Consider the following 18267-nt stretch of genomic DNA (forward strand, 5'->3'; position numbering starts at 1 on the left):
GGCAAATTGTGCCACCCTGGCTTTGATGCAGACCCAGCAGGGACCGTGCCTGCTCCACCATGCTGTGCGGTTTCTCTCCCGCCCCAGCAGCTGGCAACCCAGGCAAGGGGGCCCCAGCTCAGCCACCCAGAGGACAGTGATGATGGCACAGTGGTCCCCACCTGCCTGCCTCCAGGGCTGGGATTGCTGCTTATCCACTAGGGCCATCCAGAAAGTCGAGTTCATCCGCATCATAGTTCCAAGCACCTTCAACAGAGGAGGAACGGCGGGGCACTCCCAAGGGGCGGGGTCCTGTGCAAAGGCCCTGCAGTGCGCTGAAGCCAAGAGGTGGGGCGGAGCCGAGAGGGGAGGACGGGGCCTCTGTGGCTCGCCCGCCTCTCTGGCTCCAGGGAAGGTGGCTTTCCTCCCACCCACCCCCCGCCGCTGGGCCCCGAAGGCCAGCCTTCCAGCCTCGAGGTCCAGGCGGAGCTGCTGACTGGGGCAGAAAGACAGGAGGGAGGATGCGCCTGGTATGGGACCTTCCACCACTGAGGCCGCGTCTACGCAGACGCTGGAGGCAGATCCCCGTTAATCAATCCTGATACGAGGTAATGGGGTCGAGAAAAGCCCAGCCCCTCTGGGCCCATGGGGGATGCTGCTGAGTGCTGCCTGGCTCCTACTCTGAGTCCTAGGGGAGGGGTCCCCAGTGAGCACACACTCGCATCCTGTAGGCCTCCAGTACATACCCACCTGTGTGCACACTTGCCCCCAAAGGGGGGTTTCCCGGGTGTGCACCTCACCTCGAAGAGCACTTACTTGTCTCGAGAATCCGTGGGCTTTGTGCCGCCAGAGAAGCACAAGGTTGTGCAGGGCCTTCCAGGGCTGAAAACGGAGACGAGCGGAGTGAATTCTGAGCGGTGGGTGCAGCGCTGCGGATGCGCCTCCACAGTGGATGGAAGGTGAGGGGCGCGGCCCGTCCAAGACAGTGCGAGGGGCCCGTCCCCACGGCTCCCCTGGTGGGGGGCAGGCGCGCTCTAGTGGGGCGGAGCTGGGGCTGCAGCGAGGCAGCGTCGGCCCTCCACGGTCAGGGGAGAAAACGTCAGAAATAGGGCTCCTCGAGCGGAACATTCAAGGTGCTGGAGCGGCAGAAGGGGGGCGGGGCGAGTGAGCCCCGGCACCCAAGGCTCCCCCCGACGGTGCCGGGGTGCAGTGCGCGTCCGCGTGGTATCCCGCTCAGGGTCCCGAGGGCGAGGCCGTGTCCCCGCCAACGGCTGGCCGCGCCTCGGCCCCGTCCCACCCCTCCCACCTCCTGCCCTCGGCCAGGCTTCGGTCCCCCTCCTGTGCCCGGCTACCGCTGCCAATGAGCGTCCAGCCTCGTTTCTAGGGCTGTAAATGGTCCCCTTGTGGCCCCCAGCTTGCAGCCGGCCGACGCGGCAAAATGCGAGTCTGGTCTCTCTGCGCCCCAGGCAGAGGCGCGGACCGCGTAGCCCAGACCCCGGCCGCGCCCCGCACTCTGAGGAGCAGAGCCCGCGCGGCTCCAGGCCCCGGGCCGTGCCCAGCCCTCCTGGTCCGCGCAGGCCGCCGCCCAGCCAGGCCGCCTCCCTCGCGGTAACAGAGGCGCGGCCGGCAGGGGGAGCGAGGCGGAAGGGAGCCGCGCCGGGTCCAGGTGCGGCAGGAAGCCTTCCCGCGGGCTGCGGCGCGGCGGGCGCGTGCGGGCCGGGCTGTGCGGGGCGCCGGGCCGCCGGGCGGGCGCGCACCCTCCGAGCCGCGGGCTGGCAGGCGGGCTGGGGCGGCGGCGGGCGGTCGCGGGGTGGCGGGGCGCTGCGAGGCGTCGGGCGAGAAGGCGGCGTCGTCCCAGGGTCTGGGGGAGGGTCCCAGGAGCGCAGTCCCGCTGGGCAGTGAAGGCAGAGACTCCGCTGCGGGCTGGAGGCTCGGGCAGCCCCGCGCTTCGAGGGCATCGGGCCGCCCTGAGCCTCAGCGGTCGAGGGCTGCAGGAGGGCCCGGGCATTGAGCAGTGGGGTCGGGGGGTGCTGCAATCGCCAGGGTGAGTATGCACAGCGGATGGAGCCCGGGTCGCCTTGCGGCATCGGAGCGGCCTGGTGGGCCCCCTCACCTCTTCCGGAGCGCCCCTCTCATCCATCGGGGCTTGCCCACCCCAAAGACAGCCCTCTGCCTCTGCCCACCAGCCAGGCTGCTGGGGTCCCAGCTCCAGCATGAAGGGTTGCTGAGGGGCTGGGAGGACCACTGCTCCGCCCTCCACGGCCCCAGACAGAGAGGGCCGGGGGTGAGCGGGGGGTGCCTTAAGGCAGCGCCCAGGCCAATCCAAGGAGCCACAGAGCTTTTCACTTTCACTTCTCTCTTCTCAACTTTGGAACTGCTCTCAGACTCAACATCTGGGAGCTGCCCTCAAGGTGTGTGCCCTGGTATCATGGCAGGCTGCCCCAGGTGCATAGGACACAACCACCAGCACCCCCACATGCACCCCAGATAATGCACAAGCATATGGGGGAGCCCCTCCCATGCCTCCCAGGGCCCCAGGCATAGCCCGCAGGGCCCAGGGCCTCTCTGGGTGTGGATGGCCAGCACCTGGGCATGCCTCCTGCAAAACTACCACAACCTGCCCCCCCCAGTGCCACCTCCCAGCTGCAGCAGCTCCTCCTGGGACAGGGGCCTGGAGCCCAGATGGTCACGCCCCCCACTCGTCCCCAGACCTGCCCTGTGCCCCACAGGTCACTGTCACTGTCACGGTCACTCAAGGCCGAGAGCTGCCCTGGCAACAGTCCCCCTTCCCCTCCACAGTCCACAACTGCTGTGGCCTGGGAGGTGGGGAGGGGCTCACACAGCACTGCCCGCATGCACACCTGGCCTCCTGCTGTGTCCTAGGCCTTAGGCCCCAGAGCCAGTCTGTTCTTGGAGCACACTACCCTGTCCCCAGTTCCTGGGCCTCCCCTGCCCCCTATCCAGCAGCTCTTCTGTCTGGGGTCTGAGGACCAGGCATTGCAAAAGCCCCAGGAGAGGCTGCCTGCCTCCCACCCCCATCCCAGGCAAGCGCAGGCAAAGGCTTGCAACGTGGTTGTAAGCGGACAGCCCCTGGAAACGGAGGCCCTAACTGCCGGGGTCTCAGGGCAGGGCCAGAGAAGCTTCTGGGGGGCAGGTAGGCTTGATGCCCTGCTGGGAAGACTCCGGACAAGAAGGCCGTGGATACCCTGAACCGCTCAGAGGAGGTCCCAGAGGCAGTAGTGGGGAAGGCGCCAGCCAAGTCAGGCCTTAGCATGGGGATGCCTAGGCCTGGAGGCCCTGAGGCTTCAGGGAGGCCCTGGTCTCACTCTGCAGGGCCTGGTTGGGCACCAAGGCAGCAGGGTCTTCCCAGACGGGCAGGCTGGGTCCCGGTGGGTGGCAAGGGGCAGTAGACAATCCGACCCGGCTGCCTGAACTCCGATGTGTCCTCAGCTCCCTCGGCCAGGCCTGGCCCCGCCCCCGGCCCTCCCTGCGCCTGGCGGCCGGTGCGCGGGGAGGTCGGAGCAGCGGGCACTGCCCACCCTCCGGATGTATAAGCGTCCTGGACAGGGGCGGGCGGTGCGCGCGCCGGTGCGCGTGACGCTCGGGCTCCCGGGCTGTGCGGCCTGGGCGGTGTCCCTCTGTTGGGGCCCCCACAACAGTGAGCTGCCCGGCGGGGTCTGGGGGGGTTTGCTGTGCTGGGTACTTTGCTGCCACGCTGAGGGACGGACGACGCCACGGCCCTGGGGTTGTCTGCTTGTGGCCAGTGTCGGAGCCCGAACTGCCCTCTCCTCACCCAGGTGCAGGGGCAGCCAGGGAGGAGGCGGCGGGAGGGGCTGAGGGCAGGGACACGGCCGGACCCTGGCGGCCTGCAGGGCTTCATCCATGCCCCACTGGCCCAGGCTGGGGCTAGGCACTCCCAGCAGAGCTGCCTCCCCTCTGGTGCTGTAGAATCCAGCAGAGGCTTCGTTCGACAGAGGCAACCCCGGCCTTGGAGAGAGCAACGGGATGTTTTGAGGGGCGCTGGTCACGGGGGTCCCTGGGAGCAGAAGCCAGGGGCAGGGAGCTTGAAAAGCAGGAGGGCCCCAGGCTCCCAGGGCGCTCCACCAATCTGGGGCCCCTCGGCTGCCACCGGTCCAGAGTGGGGGGCCGTGACACCATAATCCCCGGGGCCCTGGCCGGCGGCTGTGAGTGGCACCGCAGGGCCCCCGCCCCCGGTCCCGTGGGCTGGGCTGGCCCCCGTGCGGCTGGGTGCACGCAGTCGGGGGCAGCGCCGGCCAGGCCGCTGGGCGCCTATGGACCCGCGGGGCCCGCTGTCTCCCCGGGCCAGCGCGTTCAGCATCGCCTCTCTGGTTGCAGCAGAGGCCGCGGAGCGAACCGCTCGCCCGGGCCCCGAGTCCTCCGACCAGGCGAAGCTTCTGCGGCTGCTGGGGTCCCCAGCCGGGATGCACTTCAGCACCGTCACCAGAGACATGGAAGGTGAGCCTCTTCCGCCGCATCTGCGGGGACCCGCCCGCCAGACCCCCTGCCGCTGCAGCCGTGGGGCCCCAGCGAAGAGGGCTGGCAGGGCCCGGGCGCGGAGGGGTTGGAGGGAGCTCCGGCGGGGTGGGCTTCGGGCGTCCAGCTCCAACTGCGGGGCGGGGAGGAAGCGCGGGCATCGTCCCCGGAGCCTGTGCACCCTCCAGCGTGGGGACTCCGCTGCAGAGCCGCGCGCAACTAGACAGGCCCGGACGAGGCCGGGGAGCCCCGGGGAAGCGCCGGGGAAAGACGGCCCGGTGGGCGGCGGGCCGGTAGGCGAGGAGAGGGCCCAGAGGGCACGCGGGGCGAGGAGAGAGAGGGCGCGAGGGCGGCGGGGCGGAGGGGAAGGCAGGGAAGAGGGGGGCGACCACGAAAGGGGTGCAGGTGGGAGAAAATTTAAGGCAGAAAATGAAGCCATGAAAAAAAAAAACGAAAGACTTCAGTTTTTGTTTTTTTGAAAAAGCGTGAATAACAGAGAAGGGCACCCAGAAATAAGAGGCAAAAGGCAGGCTGGAAAAAAGACAGAGTGAAGAAAGTTAAAGTGGAAAGAAAGGAGAGAGCAGGAAAAAGAGGGGAGGCAGAAAATAAAGCAGAAATACAGAGAAACGAAAGAGACCGTGGAAGGGGGAGGGACGGTCGGAGGGAGAATCCAACGCGGAGACAAAGGTGAAGCAGCGGCGAGGCGGAGGCAGCGCCCGGGGAGAGGACCGGGCGGGCGGCGACGCGGGCGGGCGGCCCGGCGCTCGGGGGAGCCGGTCCGGGCGGGCGGGGGGCCGGCGGGGGAGGGGCGGCGCGGGGGGAGGGGGCGCGGGGCGGGGCGGGGCGGGGCGCCTCCTCGGGGCCGGGCCGCGGACTGGGGCGGCGCGGCCCGGGGCGCACGCAGCGCGGCGCCCGCCACTCGGCCGGCGGCGCGGGGCAGCGCTCACCTCGGCGGCGGCGGCGGCGGCCCGCGGGCCATGCTCTCCGCCGTGTCCAGCCCGTGGCTCACGCAGCTCTCGCACTTCTGCGACGTTGCAGCCTTCGCGGCCAGCAGCCTGAGCAGCCTGGGGGCCGCGGGGGGCTTCCCGGGCGCAGCGTCGCCGGGCGCCGACCCGTACGGCCCGCGCGAGCCGCCGCCGCCGCGCTACGACCCGTGCGCCGCCGCCGCCGCCCCGGGCCCGCCGCCGCCGCCGCCGCCGCACGCCTACCCGTTCGCGCCGGCCGCCGGGGCCGCCACCAGCGCCGCCGCCGAGCCCGCGGGCCCCGGGGCCGGCTGCGCGGCCGCCGCCAAGGCGCCGGTGAAGAAGAACGCCAAGGTGGCCAGCGTGGGCGCGCAGCTGGAGATGAAGGCGCTGTGGGACGAGTTCAACCAGCTGGGCACCGAGATGATCGTCACCAAGGCCGGCAGGTCAGGGCGCCCCCCTCCCTGCCCGCGACCCTGCCCACGTGGCGCCGCCCGGTCCGACCCTCGCGAGTGGGGCCGAGAGCGGGGCGGAGGGCGCGGCCCGGCCACCTGCGGGGCCCTCGGCGCGGCCGGCCCCTTCGCTCAGCACGGTCCCGGCTCCAGCGACGGCCGCGCGGCAGGCCGGCCCGCCCCACCCGCAGCGCCGGGCCGCCGGGAGCAGGGGCAGGCTCCGAGCACCCCGGGCTGGGAGAAGGCAGTCGCCTCCCGGGGCCTCGCCAGCCAGCCGGTTCCCAGCGGATTCCGCCGCAACGGGAACTCCAGTCGCTGGCTCCCAAGTTCAGGCTACCGGGCCAAAGAGGGGAGCTGGGCAAGTTTTCAGGAGAGTTAAGCACCCTAAAAACGGTGCTGTGTTCGGTGGCGGTTGCTACTGGCTTCCCAGGCCTACGTTTCGGGGGATTATGGAGCCTGGCTCTGCGGCTGGGGCCTGCCGCCTTCCAATTACCCTGTATTTGCTTTAAGGGCCCAGAGAGAAGGGGAACAAGTTTTGCGATGCAACCGATTTGACCAGCAGACAAAGGCGGGTGCCGGGCTGTGTCTAATGTACACACGGAGACACCAGCTCCGAGTCCACACAGCCGGGGGAGTTCGGGCCTGTTTGCAGAGCCTTCTCGCCGTTTCCTTCTCCCTGCCAGGGCCGTCCTCTCTGGGGAGCCCGGGGCCCGTGCTCAGCCCCAGCCGTGGGTCTTCTCCAGGTTCCCCGTGCTGCCCCTGGGTACAGGGGCCCCCTGAGGACTGTGCCCTGGCCTCCAGCTCAGGCCAACTCGGCCAGGGCCCTCTCAGTGGCCGGGCTTCACCTCAGAAGCCACCACTCTGTAGCACCCTGAGGCCGGCAGAGGCGGGGAGGGCTTTCTGCCCACTGCCCGCAGACACTTGTCCATGAGGGGAAGCAGTAGGAAGGGCAGCTGGGGGCCAACCCTCACACTGGCCTTCAGGACCCGGTGGCTGGCACTTGGGTGCCGTCAGGACAGGGCCGGCCCGCAGCCAATGGCCCATCCAGGAGTCACAAAATGTCCTTTCCTAGAGCCCAGATGGGTCTCCGAGCGGGAGTCCGGGGAGGAAGAATTAGGGGATCAGAGGGGCACAAGCCAAGTGTACCCTGAGTGGCTGCCTCGGGTGGGGGGGGTGCTTGCGTGTGTCCCAGGGAAAGGTGGGGTTATTCCAGCTTTGGGAGGCCTGGGAGCTGGGCAGAGTTGGGGCTGTGGGCTCCAAGGCCTTGGCTTCGCTGGAGGGTTGGGGAGCCGCCGTAGCCCCAGCTGGGAAGAGCACCTGGGACTCCTCCGAACCACACGCGCCTCCCGGTTTCACTTTGTTCAAGCGGGAAGCTGAAAGCGATCGCCTAGATGGTCGAGCTGGGGGAAGGCGCTGCTGAGGGCTGAGAATCCCTGGGGCCGCTTCTCAGCAGTCCCGCTCGGGCGTTGCTGGCTGAGGCTGCCTCCGAGTGGGACAGCCAGGTCGGCAGTGGCTAGGCTGGCTCTACACCCGCAGAGGTGGCAGGCAGACGCGGTCCCCTAAGGTTGGGGCGTGCAAGCTGAGCTCTAGCACTGAGTCAGCCATTTTTGTTTCAGAAAAGGGGACCCCTCCACTTGCTCTTGGCTGGGCAGGGGCCTAGTCAGATTAGAGCAGCTGAGTAAAGGGAGACAAGACAGGGGGGCCAGGCTGCCAAACACAGCTGCGGCCTGAGGCCCCCGGTTTGGGCTGTCCAGGGTGGGGTGGCCCTGCTCTCCCCCGCCTGCCCGTGACTGGAGGCCTCGCTGCCCCCAGGCGCATGTTCCCCACGTTCCAAGTGAAGCTCTTCGGCATGGACCCCATGGCGGACTACATGCTCCTCATGGATTTCGTGCCGGTGGACGACAAGCGCTACCGGTGAGGGCCCAGCAGCACTGGGGAGGGTGCCCTGGGAAGCAGCGGGGGCCCTGCCTGCTGATGTCTCTGAGGGTGGCCCGGGACATGAGTGACTGGGTGGTCCCAGGCACCTGTGCCACCTGCCCCACCAACCTGTGAGACCTGCTCCTTCCCCACCCCTGTCGGACCTCAGCCCCAGCAGTTCTCAGCAAGTCCCCTCAGGAGGTGACGGGCTGGGCTCCCCAAGCAGCCATAGGCCAGGAGAGCTCCCATGCCCCTGAGCTGGCTGAGCCAGAGGCGGGCAGGCCCCTTACACACAGACCCTGCTTCTCTTCGTGTCTCCCTCTCCCGGGAGGTAAGCGTGGGCACCTCGTCTCCTTCCCCCATCCTCCTCCAGAATGCTGGGCCCTGGAGCTGGGCAGGAAAGGTGGGGTGGCCCAGAGAGATTATGCAGGGCGGGCCTCAGCTGCCCAGACAATTAACAGCAATTAATAAATAAAGAGAACGTGGTCCGCCCTGAGCCCGAGGCCACCAGCGTGGCCAAATCCAGGCTCCCGCCAGTGACACTGTAGGCCAGCAGGGAGGCCCAGAGCCGGTGGACCCGCTTACAGCGAAATGTGGCGCTGGGAGCCCGGCGTCCTCCCAGTGCCGGGCTTCCTGCTGTCTCCTGTATTGGGATGGAGGGCGCTTTCTGTTTTTTCCACAATCTCCCTTGGAGAAGCTCCCAGGCCATGTGGCAGCAGAGGCCCAGTTTCACTGGTGGGGAGACTTCTCAGGCACTTTCGGGGTTCACTCAGCAAGCCTCTCTGGGTTCACTCCAACACGGTGTGACCCCTGCCGCCCCAGGTACGCCTTCCACAGCTCTTCCTGGCTGGTGGCTGGGAAGGCAGACCCCGCCACGCCAGGCCGCGTCCACTACCATCCTGACTCGCCTGCCAAGGGTGCACAGTGGATGAAGCAAATTGTGTCCTTTGACAAGCTCAAGCTGACCAACAACCTGCTGGATGACAACGGCCACGTGAGTGACCACCCCCTCCAGGCGGTCCGTGGCACAGTCCCCCCAGAGCCCCTGCTGAGCAGAGCCCAGAGCCAGATCTCTGGCAGCTCGGGGTGTGGATAGGCAGCTGGTCCCGTCAGGGGCTTCATAGAGCCTGGCAGGCCACAGGCCTGGAAGTGGGGAGCACTCTGCTTCTCTCACCACATTCTTGACTTTTTGATGAGAATTTTTACCTGGAAAGGGGGGGCCATGTATGGGGACAGAGGCCCAAGTCTGCAGAATCCAGGCCAGTGATTCCACTTTCCTGTTGGGCTGAGGCTGGCAGCAGTTGTCAAGGACCTGTAGAAAGTCTAAACCTAGGGCATTTAGCCACTTGGGGAGCCTCTCCCAGTGGTCCCCAAGAAGCGGCAACCATTGCCTGGGCCCCATGGCCAGACCTTATTTCGGGAACTAAGGGTTTTACCCATGCACTTTCTCTGGGAAGTTCGCTGGCTCTGTGGACCTTGCCTCATTTCCTAGTTTCAGCCTCTTCCACTACCTTGTCTTCCAGATTATTCTCAACTCCATGCACAGATACCAGCCTCGCTTCCATGTTGTCTACGTTGACCCACGCAAAGATAGTGAGAAATACGCCGAGGAGAACTTCAAAACCTTCGTATTTGAGGAGACGCGCTTCACTGCGGTCACTGCCTATCAGAACCACCGGGTGAGGCCCTGGGGACTGGCCAATTCATCACCTCTGGGTGGGGGGCGCGGGTTTCAGTTGCTGCATGGGGTTTGGACCAGCAAGCTGTTGGTCCCTATGGATCACAAGCAGGATGGCGCCCCACCTCCAAGGGCCTCAGGCAGCCCCCTCCTCTTTGGGGTAGGCTGGCCCAGCCTCGTATCAGGTTGACTTCTCCAGCGGCAACTGTCACCGCAGCCTGGAAGTTTGTTTTCCAAACCATTCCGGAAACTCCCCATCAGGGGCCTGATCTGCAGTTCACCCGGACTCCTAGGGCACCCCCTGCTCTCCCACACTGTGGGGTGGGGGGCCGGGAGGACCGCATTCTCATCCCAGCCAGGGGCGCAGGGTCTCCATTCCAATTGCTTGGGGTCGCAGAGAAGGGATTCTTACCAGAGAAAGTGGGCTCCCCAGACCTCATGCCACGGGAGGGAGTCACCACTTCTGCAGCAGGGCGAGCAGTTGTGGGGCTGTTCCCGCCTGTGGGGTGTAGAGGGTTCCTTCCTGGGGGTCCTCCTCCTAATACTCCCCTCCCCTCCTCTTCCCTTCCCCGGGCTACGCCTCCCCGCCGAGATTCGGGTCTCTAGCAGCTTGCTCAGTGCCCACTTTCCCGTAGATCACGCAGCTCAAGATCGCCAGCAACCCTTTCGCCAAAGGCTTCCGAGACTGCGACCCCGAGGACTGGTGAGTATCCTCCCAGGAGGCAGCGAGCTTCCGGGCACCGAGCCCCGGCGCCGCCTCACCCGGTGCCCGCCTCCCTCCCGCAGGCCTCGGAACCACCGGCCCGGCGCGCTGCCGCTCATGAGCGCCTTTGCGCGCTCGCGGAACCCCGTGGCCTCCCCCACGCAGCCCAACGGCGCGGAGAAAGGTAGGGCCCGGGTCGTGGGATCCGGGCCACGGCCCTGCACGCGCTCCGCCCGGGGCAGGCGGCCGCGCCTGGCCTCGCCTGCACCCCAGGGGTGCTCGCGGCCTTCGCGCCGGCTGCACCACGGCCGTGGCGGCGGGCAAGCGCGCACTCGCCCGCCCGGCCCGACGGCTGAGCTTCGCCCGCCCCGCCCGTCTCGCCCGCCTCTGCGGCCCGCGGAGCGGCGCGGGCCCCGGGGGAGGGCCCGGGTCTCGGGCAGGTTCGGGGAGTAGGGGGCGGGCAGCGCCCGAGCGAGGCCTAGCGCCTCTTCCCAGCCGGCGTCGGCAGGGCCCTCGCGGGGCCCCTGTGCGGCCCCGGCCGGCCGGCCGCGCTCACCCCTCGGCCCTCCCCGCAGACGCGGCCGACGCCCGGCGGGAATTCGAGCGCGACGCGGGCGGGCCGGCGGTGCTCGGGGACCCGGCGCACCCGCCGCAGCTGCTGGCGCGGGTGCTGAGCCCCGCGTTGCCCGGGGCCGGCGGGGCCGGGGGCCTGGTTCCGCTGCCCGGGGCGCCCGGAGGCCGGCCCAGCCCCCCGCACCCCGAGCTGCGCCTGGAGGCGCCCGGCGCGTCGGAGCCGCTGCACCACCACCCCTACAAGTACCCGGCCGCCGCCTACGACCACTACCTCGGGGCCAAGAGCCGGCCGGCGCCCTACCCGCTGCCGGGCCTGCGCGGCCACGGCTACCACCCGCACGCGCACCCGCACCACCACCACCCCGCCGTGAGCCCGGCGGCCGCCGCCGCCGCCGCCGCCGCTGCCGCCGCCGCCGCCGCCGCCAACATGTACTCGTCGGCCGGGGGCGCGCCGCCCGGCTCCTACGACTACTGCCCCAGATAATGGGGCGCCCGCCGGCCGCTCCAGCCCGGTCCCCGCACAGCCCCGAGGGCCGCCGAACACGCTCCCCCCCGGGGGCCTCCGCGGGCCTCCGCTCCCCAGCCTCGAAGCCAAGGGGTCCTCCACCCTTCAGCCCGGAGCTGCCGAGGTGCCCGGGTCCCCAGTCCCGGAGCCGCCCAGGCCCCCCGGCCCCGAGCGAGGGCCACGGGCTCCGCGCCCGCCAGTGCCAAAGCGCCCGGTCAGCGGCGGAAGGAAGTGATATTTATTGTTCTCCGCGAGACCGCGTCGCCCCCTCGACCCGGCCGGCAGCTGCAGTACGGACGGCCCGAGAGCCCCGTCTGCAGGCGGTGTAGATACGTGTAGATATTTGTAGATACTGTAGATACCGCGCCGGCGCCGACTTGATAAACGGTTTCGCCTCTTTTGGAAGCTGCTTGCCTGCGTGTCCGTTTATTTGCGTCCAGTTAGATCGCGCGCGGGGTCTCGGGGAGAGCGGGTCCGGATGGACTTGGGACTTTGGGGGTCTCCCGGCCCGAGTCCCCGCGGGCCGCAGACGCGGTCCCGGGCGGAGCGACGGTCCGGGCGGTGCCCTCCGAGAGCCCCCGCCCGGCCCCCTCCTGGCCCCGCCTCTCCCCCCACCCTCCGCCGGGCCTCCTCCCGGCCCCTCCCGGCCCCGGCCGTGCGCTCCCCGCCCCCCGGCTACCTTTCGGCCGCGTTCTAACCGCCGCCCCCCAGGCCGTGGGTACCGGGGCTCCGCCCCAGCCCCAGGTGTGCACGCCGCCTTTTTAACTCAAATAAATCACAGGGGCAGTTGACCCTCTGCTAGGACTCCAGCGCTCCTGGCCTGTTTTCAGGATGGGTGCCTGTCATGGGAGTTTTTCCACCGAAGCAGGGAATACCGGTCACGACAGGGCACTGGGTTAGGGGCTGGGAACGGGAGAAGCCCTGACTCTGATCTTGGAAAGACAAAAACAGGCAGTTCTGCTCTTCCAGCACTTCCCTTGGCTGGCCCTATCCCCGGCACGCATTTTCCCCTGTTTATTGACTTTATTCGCTGTCAGGTCCCCACGGAAGGCCCTGGACAGGGGGCACAATGACAGTGGTCATGAGTCATCTCGAGACCAGTCTATGAAGCGTTTTTCCCAGGCCAGGTGGTGAGGGACCTCTCCCCGTTAACTCAACACCAGGGATGGGGGCCAGAGGGCCTTTGATCCCCCCCTTCCTGAGTCTAGGCAGGAAGAGCGGACAGCCGGTCAACGTCAAGGCTGCTACCTTGGACACAGAGTGGACGGGAAATGCAAGTGGCCGGGGTTCTACCCCCCTTGGGTGCTGGTGCTGCCTCTCCAAGACGCAGCCGGGCATTTCATGATGTCCACCCTAAACTGGACAGTTGCTTTCCAGATGTGTTCATGCTGGTGGCGTGAAGTGACTGAAGGCTTAGCAACTGGACAGCAGAAACCATTCCCGTGAGGCAGGTCTAGGAAGGGAGGGGTGACCAAGGCTGCTGAAAGGTGAGCTCTGGAACCAGGGCCCTCCAAAACCTAAAAGGGCATCTGGTGCCAGGGTGTAAAAATGACTGCAGCATCTGCCGAGTGGCCAGCAGGCTCCTTGGACACAGCTCCAGGGATGTACTCCTAAGGGCGGCTCTGGACTTCCACCCATGACGGACACCAGTTCGCCCGCACAGCAGGTCCCCTTCCGGGCTTGCTGCATGCACCCATGGGCTCCTGCTCAGGGCAGCCTGTTCTGCATTAGCACCACAAATACATCCTGCACCTCTCCTTGTTCTGGGAGGCCTCCGGCGGTGCCGGGCTGTGTCCTGCAGTGCCCGTCTTCTGGGTGGGCCCACTGAGATTCTCAGGCTTCCTGCCCTCTGCACACCCTTTCATCATGCAGCCCATGGCACAGGGAGCCTGGTGTGAGGATGGCAGTTGGAGCATCTCCCTTCTGGTTTTGTCCAAGGCTCAAGTGAGAAGCTCCCCCCTGAACTAAGGATGGTGCTGGGTGTTTGCAGGTGAGAGGGGGCAGCCGAGAGCTCAGGCCGTTGGTATGCCACTTGCCAACCTTGTGCACATAACCCCTGAGGCCTGTGGGTCCCTTGCTGGCTCTGTTCCAAGTGCTGGGCGGCACGGGGGCTGCACCTCAGCTCGCCAGGCGCTGCAGATGAGGGCTCATCCTGCACTGGGGAGCAGCCCCCAAAGGCATTGTTTTCTCTCCTCACCTTCAGCTGATAACTTCTTGTAAATTGTGCAGCGGGGTGCCTGAGTCACCTGCTTGTGCTCCATGGTGTGCTTTGAGCTGGCCCAGACTGTCACCCACCCCAGTTCTACTGCTGACCAGTGGCCAGTCCCCAGTGAAGGGCACTGGGCTGTTTTAGGACGGATGCCTCGAGGCTCAGTGTGAAGCTCAGCCGGCCCTCCCGGCAGCCCTGCCGTGTGCAGGCCGTACGTCACCTGCCTAGGCTGCTGCCACCTTGCCTTTCATCCTGGAGGGGACAAGGGAAGGCTAGCTCCATCACCCAGTTTCTGTTGGAGGCTCTGCATTTCAGAAAAGCACTCTGTCTCGCTCACTTGTTGCTAAAATGCACGTTGGTGTGCGCTGCCAGCTGCAGGTGCTGCCTGGCCACTGCCTGCCCTGAAGGGCTGACGTTCCCACGGCAGCTGCCCTGGACAGTCCTCGGCTCTCCTGTGAAGCTGCTGTCCCGGCAGCTTCCTTTCTGCTTCCGTTTCCCTCCCTCTGGGTTCCTCTGTGAGCAGCCTGGCCGCCCCTCCTAGGAGCCGCCATGCTGTGCAGGGCTTGGGGCACCTCTGACATGCCACCTCACAGGCTCGCCCCTCAGCTACTGGACTGGCCTGGCGGCCCCATTCCGCCCCCGTTAAGTTTCTCCAGGTGTCCAGCTGCCAGGACTCAGGAGAACAGAGGCGTAGACAGAAGGGACCTTAGAGATCTGGCCAGGGACTGCGGACGCCTCAGTCCTGGAAGCGCTTTCAAAAGCAATGGCCGCCCAGCGAGGGGAACGGGCAAACTCTCAGCTGAGTAGAGAAGGAGTGGGGTCTGTCCACTCCTTCCTTCATCCCTCTGGGTCCTGTGTAAGGGCTCAGGGACCCCGGGCCCGGGCATGTGGCAGGATGCCCCCTGCCCTCCCAGCCCCCGTTTTGAGAGGAGCAGAGCAACCCGGAGTGGCAGGAAGCTGCTGCCTCCGCCAGCTCTGGGGCTCTGTCCCTGAGGTAAACATTCCAGCTCCCAGGAAGGCTGGCAAACTGCCCTGCCATTTAGGATGTCCCGGCACAAACGACTGGAGCTTCTGAAGGACTCGGCAAGTGGCAGGCACCCAGCAAGCCCTGCGGCTGCTGCCCCCTCTCATGGAAGTCTTGCAAAAGCCCAAGACATAGGGACTGTCATGACCCCACAGCACACAGGGTCTGGTGTGGGGATCCTCCGGTGGCACCACCGCTGAAGGAAAGCTGGTAACCCCACATGCACTCACTGGGACCAAGAGAAAGTGGCCGAAACGAGCGTGTGGGGGAGCTCAGGGCACAGGCAGGCATGGGCCCAGGTCTCCGGGGCAAACACCTTAGAGGGGCTGCATTTGGGGTGCAGAGAGAGTGCACTGAGACTCCACTGTGTGAGGGGGGTCTGCTCCAGGTCAGCTCAGCCTGGAGTCGGGGAGGGAGGGACCAAGTGGTTGCGGGGCTCCAGCCCCCCTTCCCTCTGGGGGGAAGTCCACAGAGTGAGGGGGCCCCTCAGTCGAGGGGGTGAGCATGCAGCACACTCCCAGGTGGGTTGCAGATCACAGTGCTGGTGCCCGGGAAGGAGGTCACCAGGGCCACGCTGCCCAGGGCACAGCCAGCAGAGCCTTGCAGCTGGGGGAAGGGGCGGTGCCAGGAGCTCCCAGGCCAGCGGAGGACTCCCCTGTGCAGAGGCGGGGCCCAACCTGAGCTAGTGAGACCCCGGCGCCCAGTTCCCCGCCAGCGCTGTGGTGTGAATGGCGGAGGCCAGGGGGACTGGTGTGGGGCGTGGTCCGAGGATGCTGCGCAGTGCCCAGGGTCCTGGGGGTAGACGCAGGGGCCTGCACGTGGGCACATCCACCACCTCGGCACAAACCTGGTCCCCACGTCCCTCCCTGCCAGGCTCCCTCGCCCCTCAAAGCCACCTGTGTCCCGGCCAGGGACACGGCCCAGCCCCGGGAGGGGAGGAAGGGCCCGTTTCCCGACTACTTCATGAATTCTCTGTATCTTAAAAAAAATCACAAATTGGTTTCTTTGATTCAATTCCTTCCCTGCTTGTTGTACTACTTCAAACCAGATGGGTTTACAAGATGAAATTCGGAGTCTCGGCACTTCTAAGTGCCGCCAGGTCCGTGCGTGGGGAATAGTGGGGCCAAAGGTATTTTGTTGAAGCAGCCGATGTTGGGGAGCAGCTCGGGTTTTACCAGCAGTAATGAAATGATCTTCCTAATTATAAAGAGGCATGGCACCGTCCACATCCTTTATCAGCTTCCGACTGCAGAGCGAATGTGGTGATCCTCTCTGTCTGGTCACTGCCAGCCGCATCGTCCCCTCGGCCCTGGAGCAGCCGACCCGGCTCCTGCGGGCACACCCGTGCCCGCAGCGCACACAATGTGTCACCAAGGCGGGACTCTGAGATGCCGGGCGCTCCTCACATTTCAGCGTCGCTGAAGCCGGGCCGCATCTTGGCCTGAGGGGTCACAGTCCGACTTCTCCCTGGCGTCGCAAGCAGGAGCGACGGCCTCACAGCCGATGGAGAACCAGACTTGAGGGGCACCGTCATTTTTTCAGCCATGTGCCGTGTGCCTGCTGGGGCCAGGCCTGGAGCACAGGTGCTGGGTGCTGCCTCTTGTGGTGAGGCCAGCAAAAGGCCGCCGTGGGGGACCCGGCTCCTCGGGGCCCAAGCTGGGAAACAGGCCCTGAGCCTGGTGCCTTTAGCGCGCTCGCGTTCCCGTCCCTGAAGGCTGCCGGCCAGCCAGCTCCTGCAAGGCCCTCGGGGGGCTCAGCGCTGCAGGAAGCCCCGCACCATGGCCAGCTCGCAGCTGGGTGGTGTCCCTGTCCACAGAGGGCAGCAGGATGGGTGAAAGGCTGTGGCCTCTTCTCTTCCAACGTCGTGGTGGGAATTGAAAGCCCTTTAAGTGTGGCTGTGGCTGCAAAAAAATGTGGACGCAGCCATCTCTGTGCAAATAATCTCTCTCTTGGTGACAGTAAGTGAATTCTTCAAGGGACCTAGAAAGACAAGCAGCTTCATCACGAGGCAGCTGGCCCCTGGGAAGCTCTTTGGACTGCCTGCGGGGGACAGGGGCCCAAGGGCCTCTCAGCAAGGTGGGGAGCCACACCCCTGCCCCCAGACTGCCCGCTGAGCGAGCAGGAAGATGCTCACGCACAAGTCCCCACACACCCGCCACCCAGTGGCCCAGCCCTGAAAGCAAGCAGGCCCTCCTCGGAGGGAAGCCCCCATCCCCACCGGGGTGGCTGAGGGGCAGCCACAGGCAGCAGGATGCACAGTGAGGGGCAGTGGGCTCTGCGGACGGCACTGACCAGCGCCACACGGAGGCGCCGTCCGGCAGGCCCCTAGGGCTGGGTGGTTCCAGGCATGTCTCACCTCCTTGGCTCCGGTGATCAAGAACCCCTGTGCCCCGCTTTGGGTGGCCGGCTGGGGGTACCCCCTCCAGGACAGCGGGGCAGCCAGGTGCTGCCTATGAAGCACGGCTGGGCTGGCCCCAGAGCTGGCCCTGTGGCTCCAGCCTTTTCACTTGCTGCTGTCATTTCCTTCTGTCACCTGCTCTCCTGCGTGGGAGGCTACGTGCACCAATCCTGCCCCTCTAGCAGGTAGGCTGCAGGCGGGCACCCCTGAGCATCTAGGCACTCTGACACGGTTACCACCAGGTGTGCCAGGACACCTGAGGGGCTGCATAGCCTTCTCCCTCATGCCAGCAAGGCTGCTGCACTCATCGAAGCCTGCCCTCGCCCCCCCGCACACTGCTGCTGGGCTCCTGTCCAGCTCTCAGCGACTCCCCATGCATCTCATCCCAAGGAGAATTTAAGTTCCGAAAGACAGAGAGCCTAGCACATATACGCCCAGAGAGTGATTCATGATGAATAGAAAACGTGGATTGAACTACAAGAGACCATTTTATCCCCATCAGGATGGCTATTACTAAAAAAAACCAAAAAGCGGAGAAATAGGAGGTAAGTGTTGGCAGGAATGTAGCACAGTGGAGCTGCTGTGAGAGCAGTTTGGCGGACCCTCCGAAGCGTTAGACACAGACTCGCCTGTGATCCGGCAGCATGGCTCCCCGGCTCGCACCAGAGGACCGCAGAGCAGGGTCCCTGGAGGGTGCCTGTGGTCCGCGTTCAGGCCAAGAGGGGACGACCTGTGCCCATCAACTGGTCAATGGATAAAACTTACCAACTGATAAATGGATTTAAAAATACCATCTATAAAAATACAGTGGACTATTACTGGGTCATAAAGAGGAGGAGACGCATACATAGGCTGCCACGTGGAGGAACCTTGAGGCCACCATGCTCGGTGAGACACGCTGGACACAGGACAGACGCTGTCTAAGCCACAGACACGGGCCCCGAGAGTGGAGAGCTTCATGGAGACGGTGGGACAGAGGTTCCGGGGGAGCAGGGAGTCAGTGTCACGGAGAGGGGAGTCCAAGGGACGGGGGGCAGTGACGGCTGACGACAGTGTGGATGTACTTAATGCCACGGAACCAGGCACTAGCAGCGGTTAGAACGGCAAGTCCGATTTCCTATGCATGTGTGTGTATTTAACAGTGAAAACCCCAGAGCACCAGTCTGCAAAATGGCAGATTAGTCCCTCAGGGCGTTGGGCAATGTCTGCAGACGATTTTGGTTGTCACACTGGGTATGTGAGGCCGAGGATGCCGCTCAGCACCCCACAGTGCACAGGGCAGTCAGTCACCTGGCACCCACGCCGCAGGGTCCGGGTCGGCTAAGAGCCGCCGCCCAGGGCTTTGAGCCCAGGCCCTGCCCTGGCTGCTCCTG

At 66.1% G+C, this 18267-nt stretch overlaps 1 protein-coding gene across 7 annotated transcripts; it reads left to right on the plus strand.

Moving 5' to 3' along the window:
* The first annotated feature begins 424 nt into the window (after window positions 1-424).
* Window positions 425-11668, plus strand: TBX1 (T-box transcription factor 1). 7 transcript variants are annotated; one of them, XM_073222675.1, is made up of 9 exons: window positions 2008-2023; window positions 4336-4455; window positions 5512-5881; window positions 7700-7801; window positions 8627-8798; window positions 9328-9483; window positions 10118-10185; window positions 10269-10369; window positions 10761-11668. In XM_073222675.1, the coding sequence occupies exons 2-9, from the start codon at window positions 4422-4424 to the stop codon at window positions 11240-11242; spliced, it is 1485 nt and encodes a 494-aa protein (XP_073078776.1). In that variant the 5' UTR covers window positions 2008-2023; window positions 4336-4421; the 3' UTR covers window positions 11243-11668. The 7 variants fall into 7 exon arrangements, with proteins under 7 accessions (XP_073078775.1, XP_073078776.1, XP_036849516.1 ...); XM_036993619.2 differs by lacking the exon at window positions 2008-2023 and adding an exon at window positions 3501-3637; XM_036993622.2 differs by lacking the exon at window positions 2008-2023 and adding an exon at window positions 3644-3776.
* The last annotated feature ends 6599 nt before the right edge of the window (window positions 11669-18267 follow it).

The sequence above is a fragment of the Manis javanica genome, chromosome 15 (genome assembly GCF_040802235.1).
Source record: "Manis javanica isolate MJ-LG chromosome 15, MJ_LKY, whole genome shotgun sequence".
NCBI lineage: Eukaryota > Metazoa > Chordata > Mammalia > Pholidota > Manidae > Manis > Manis javanica.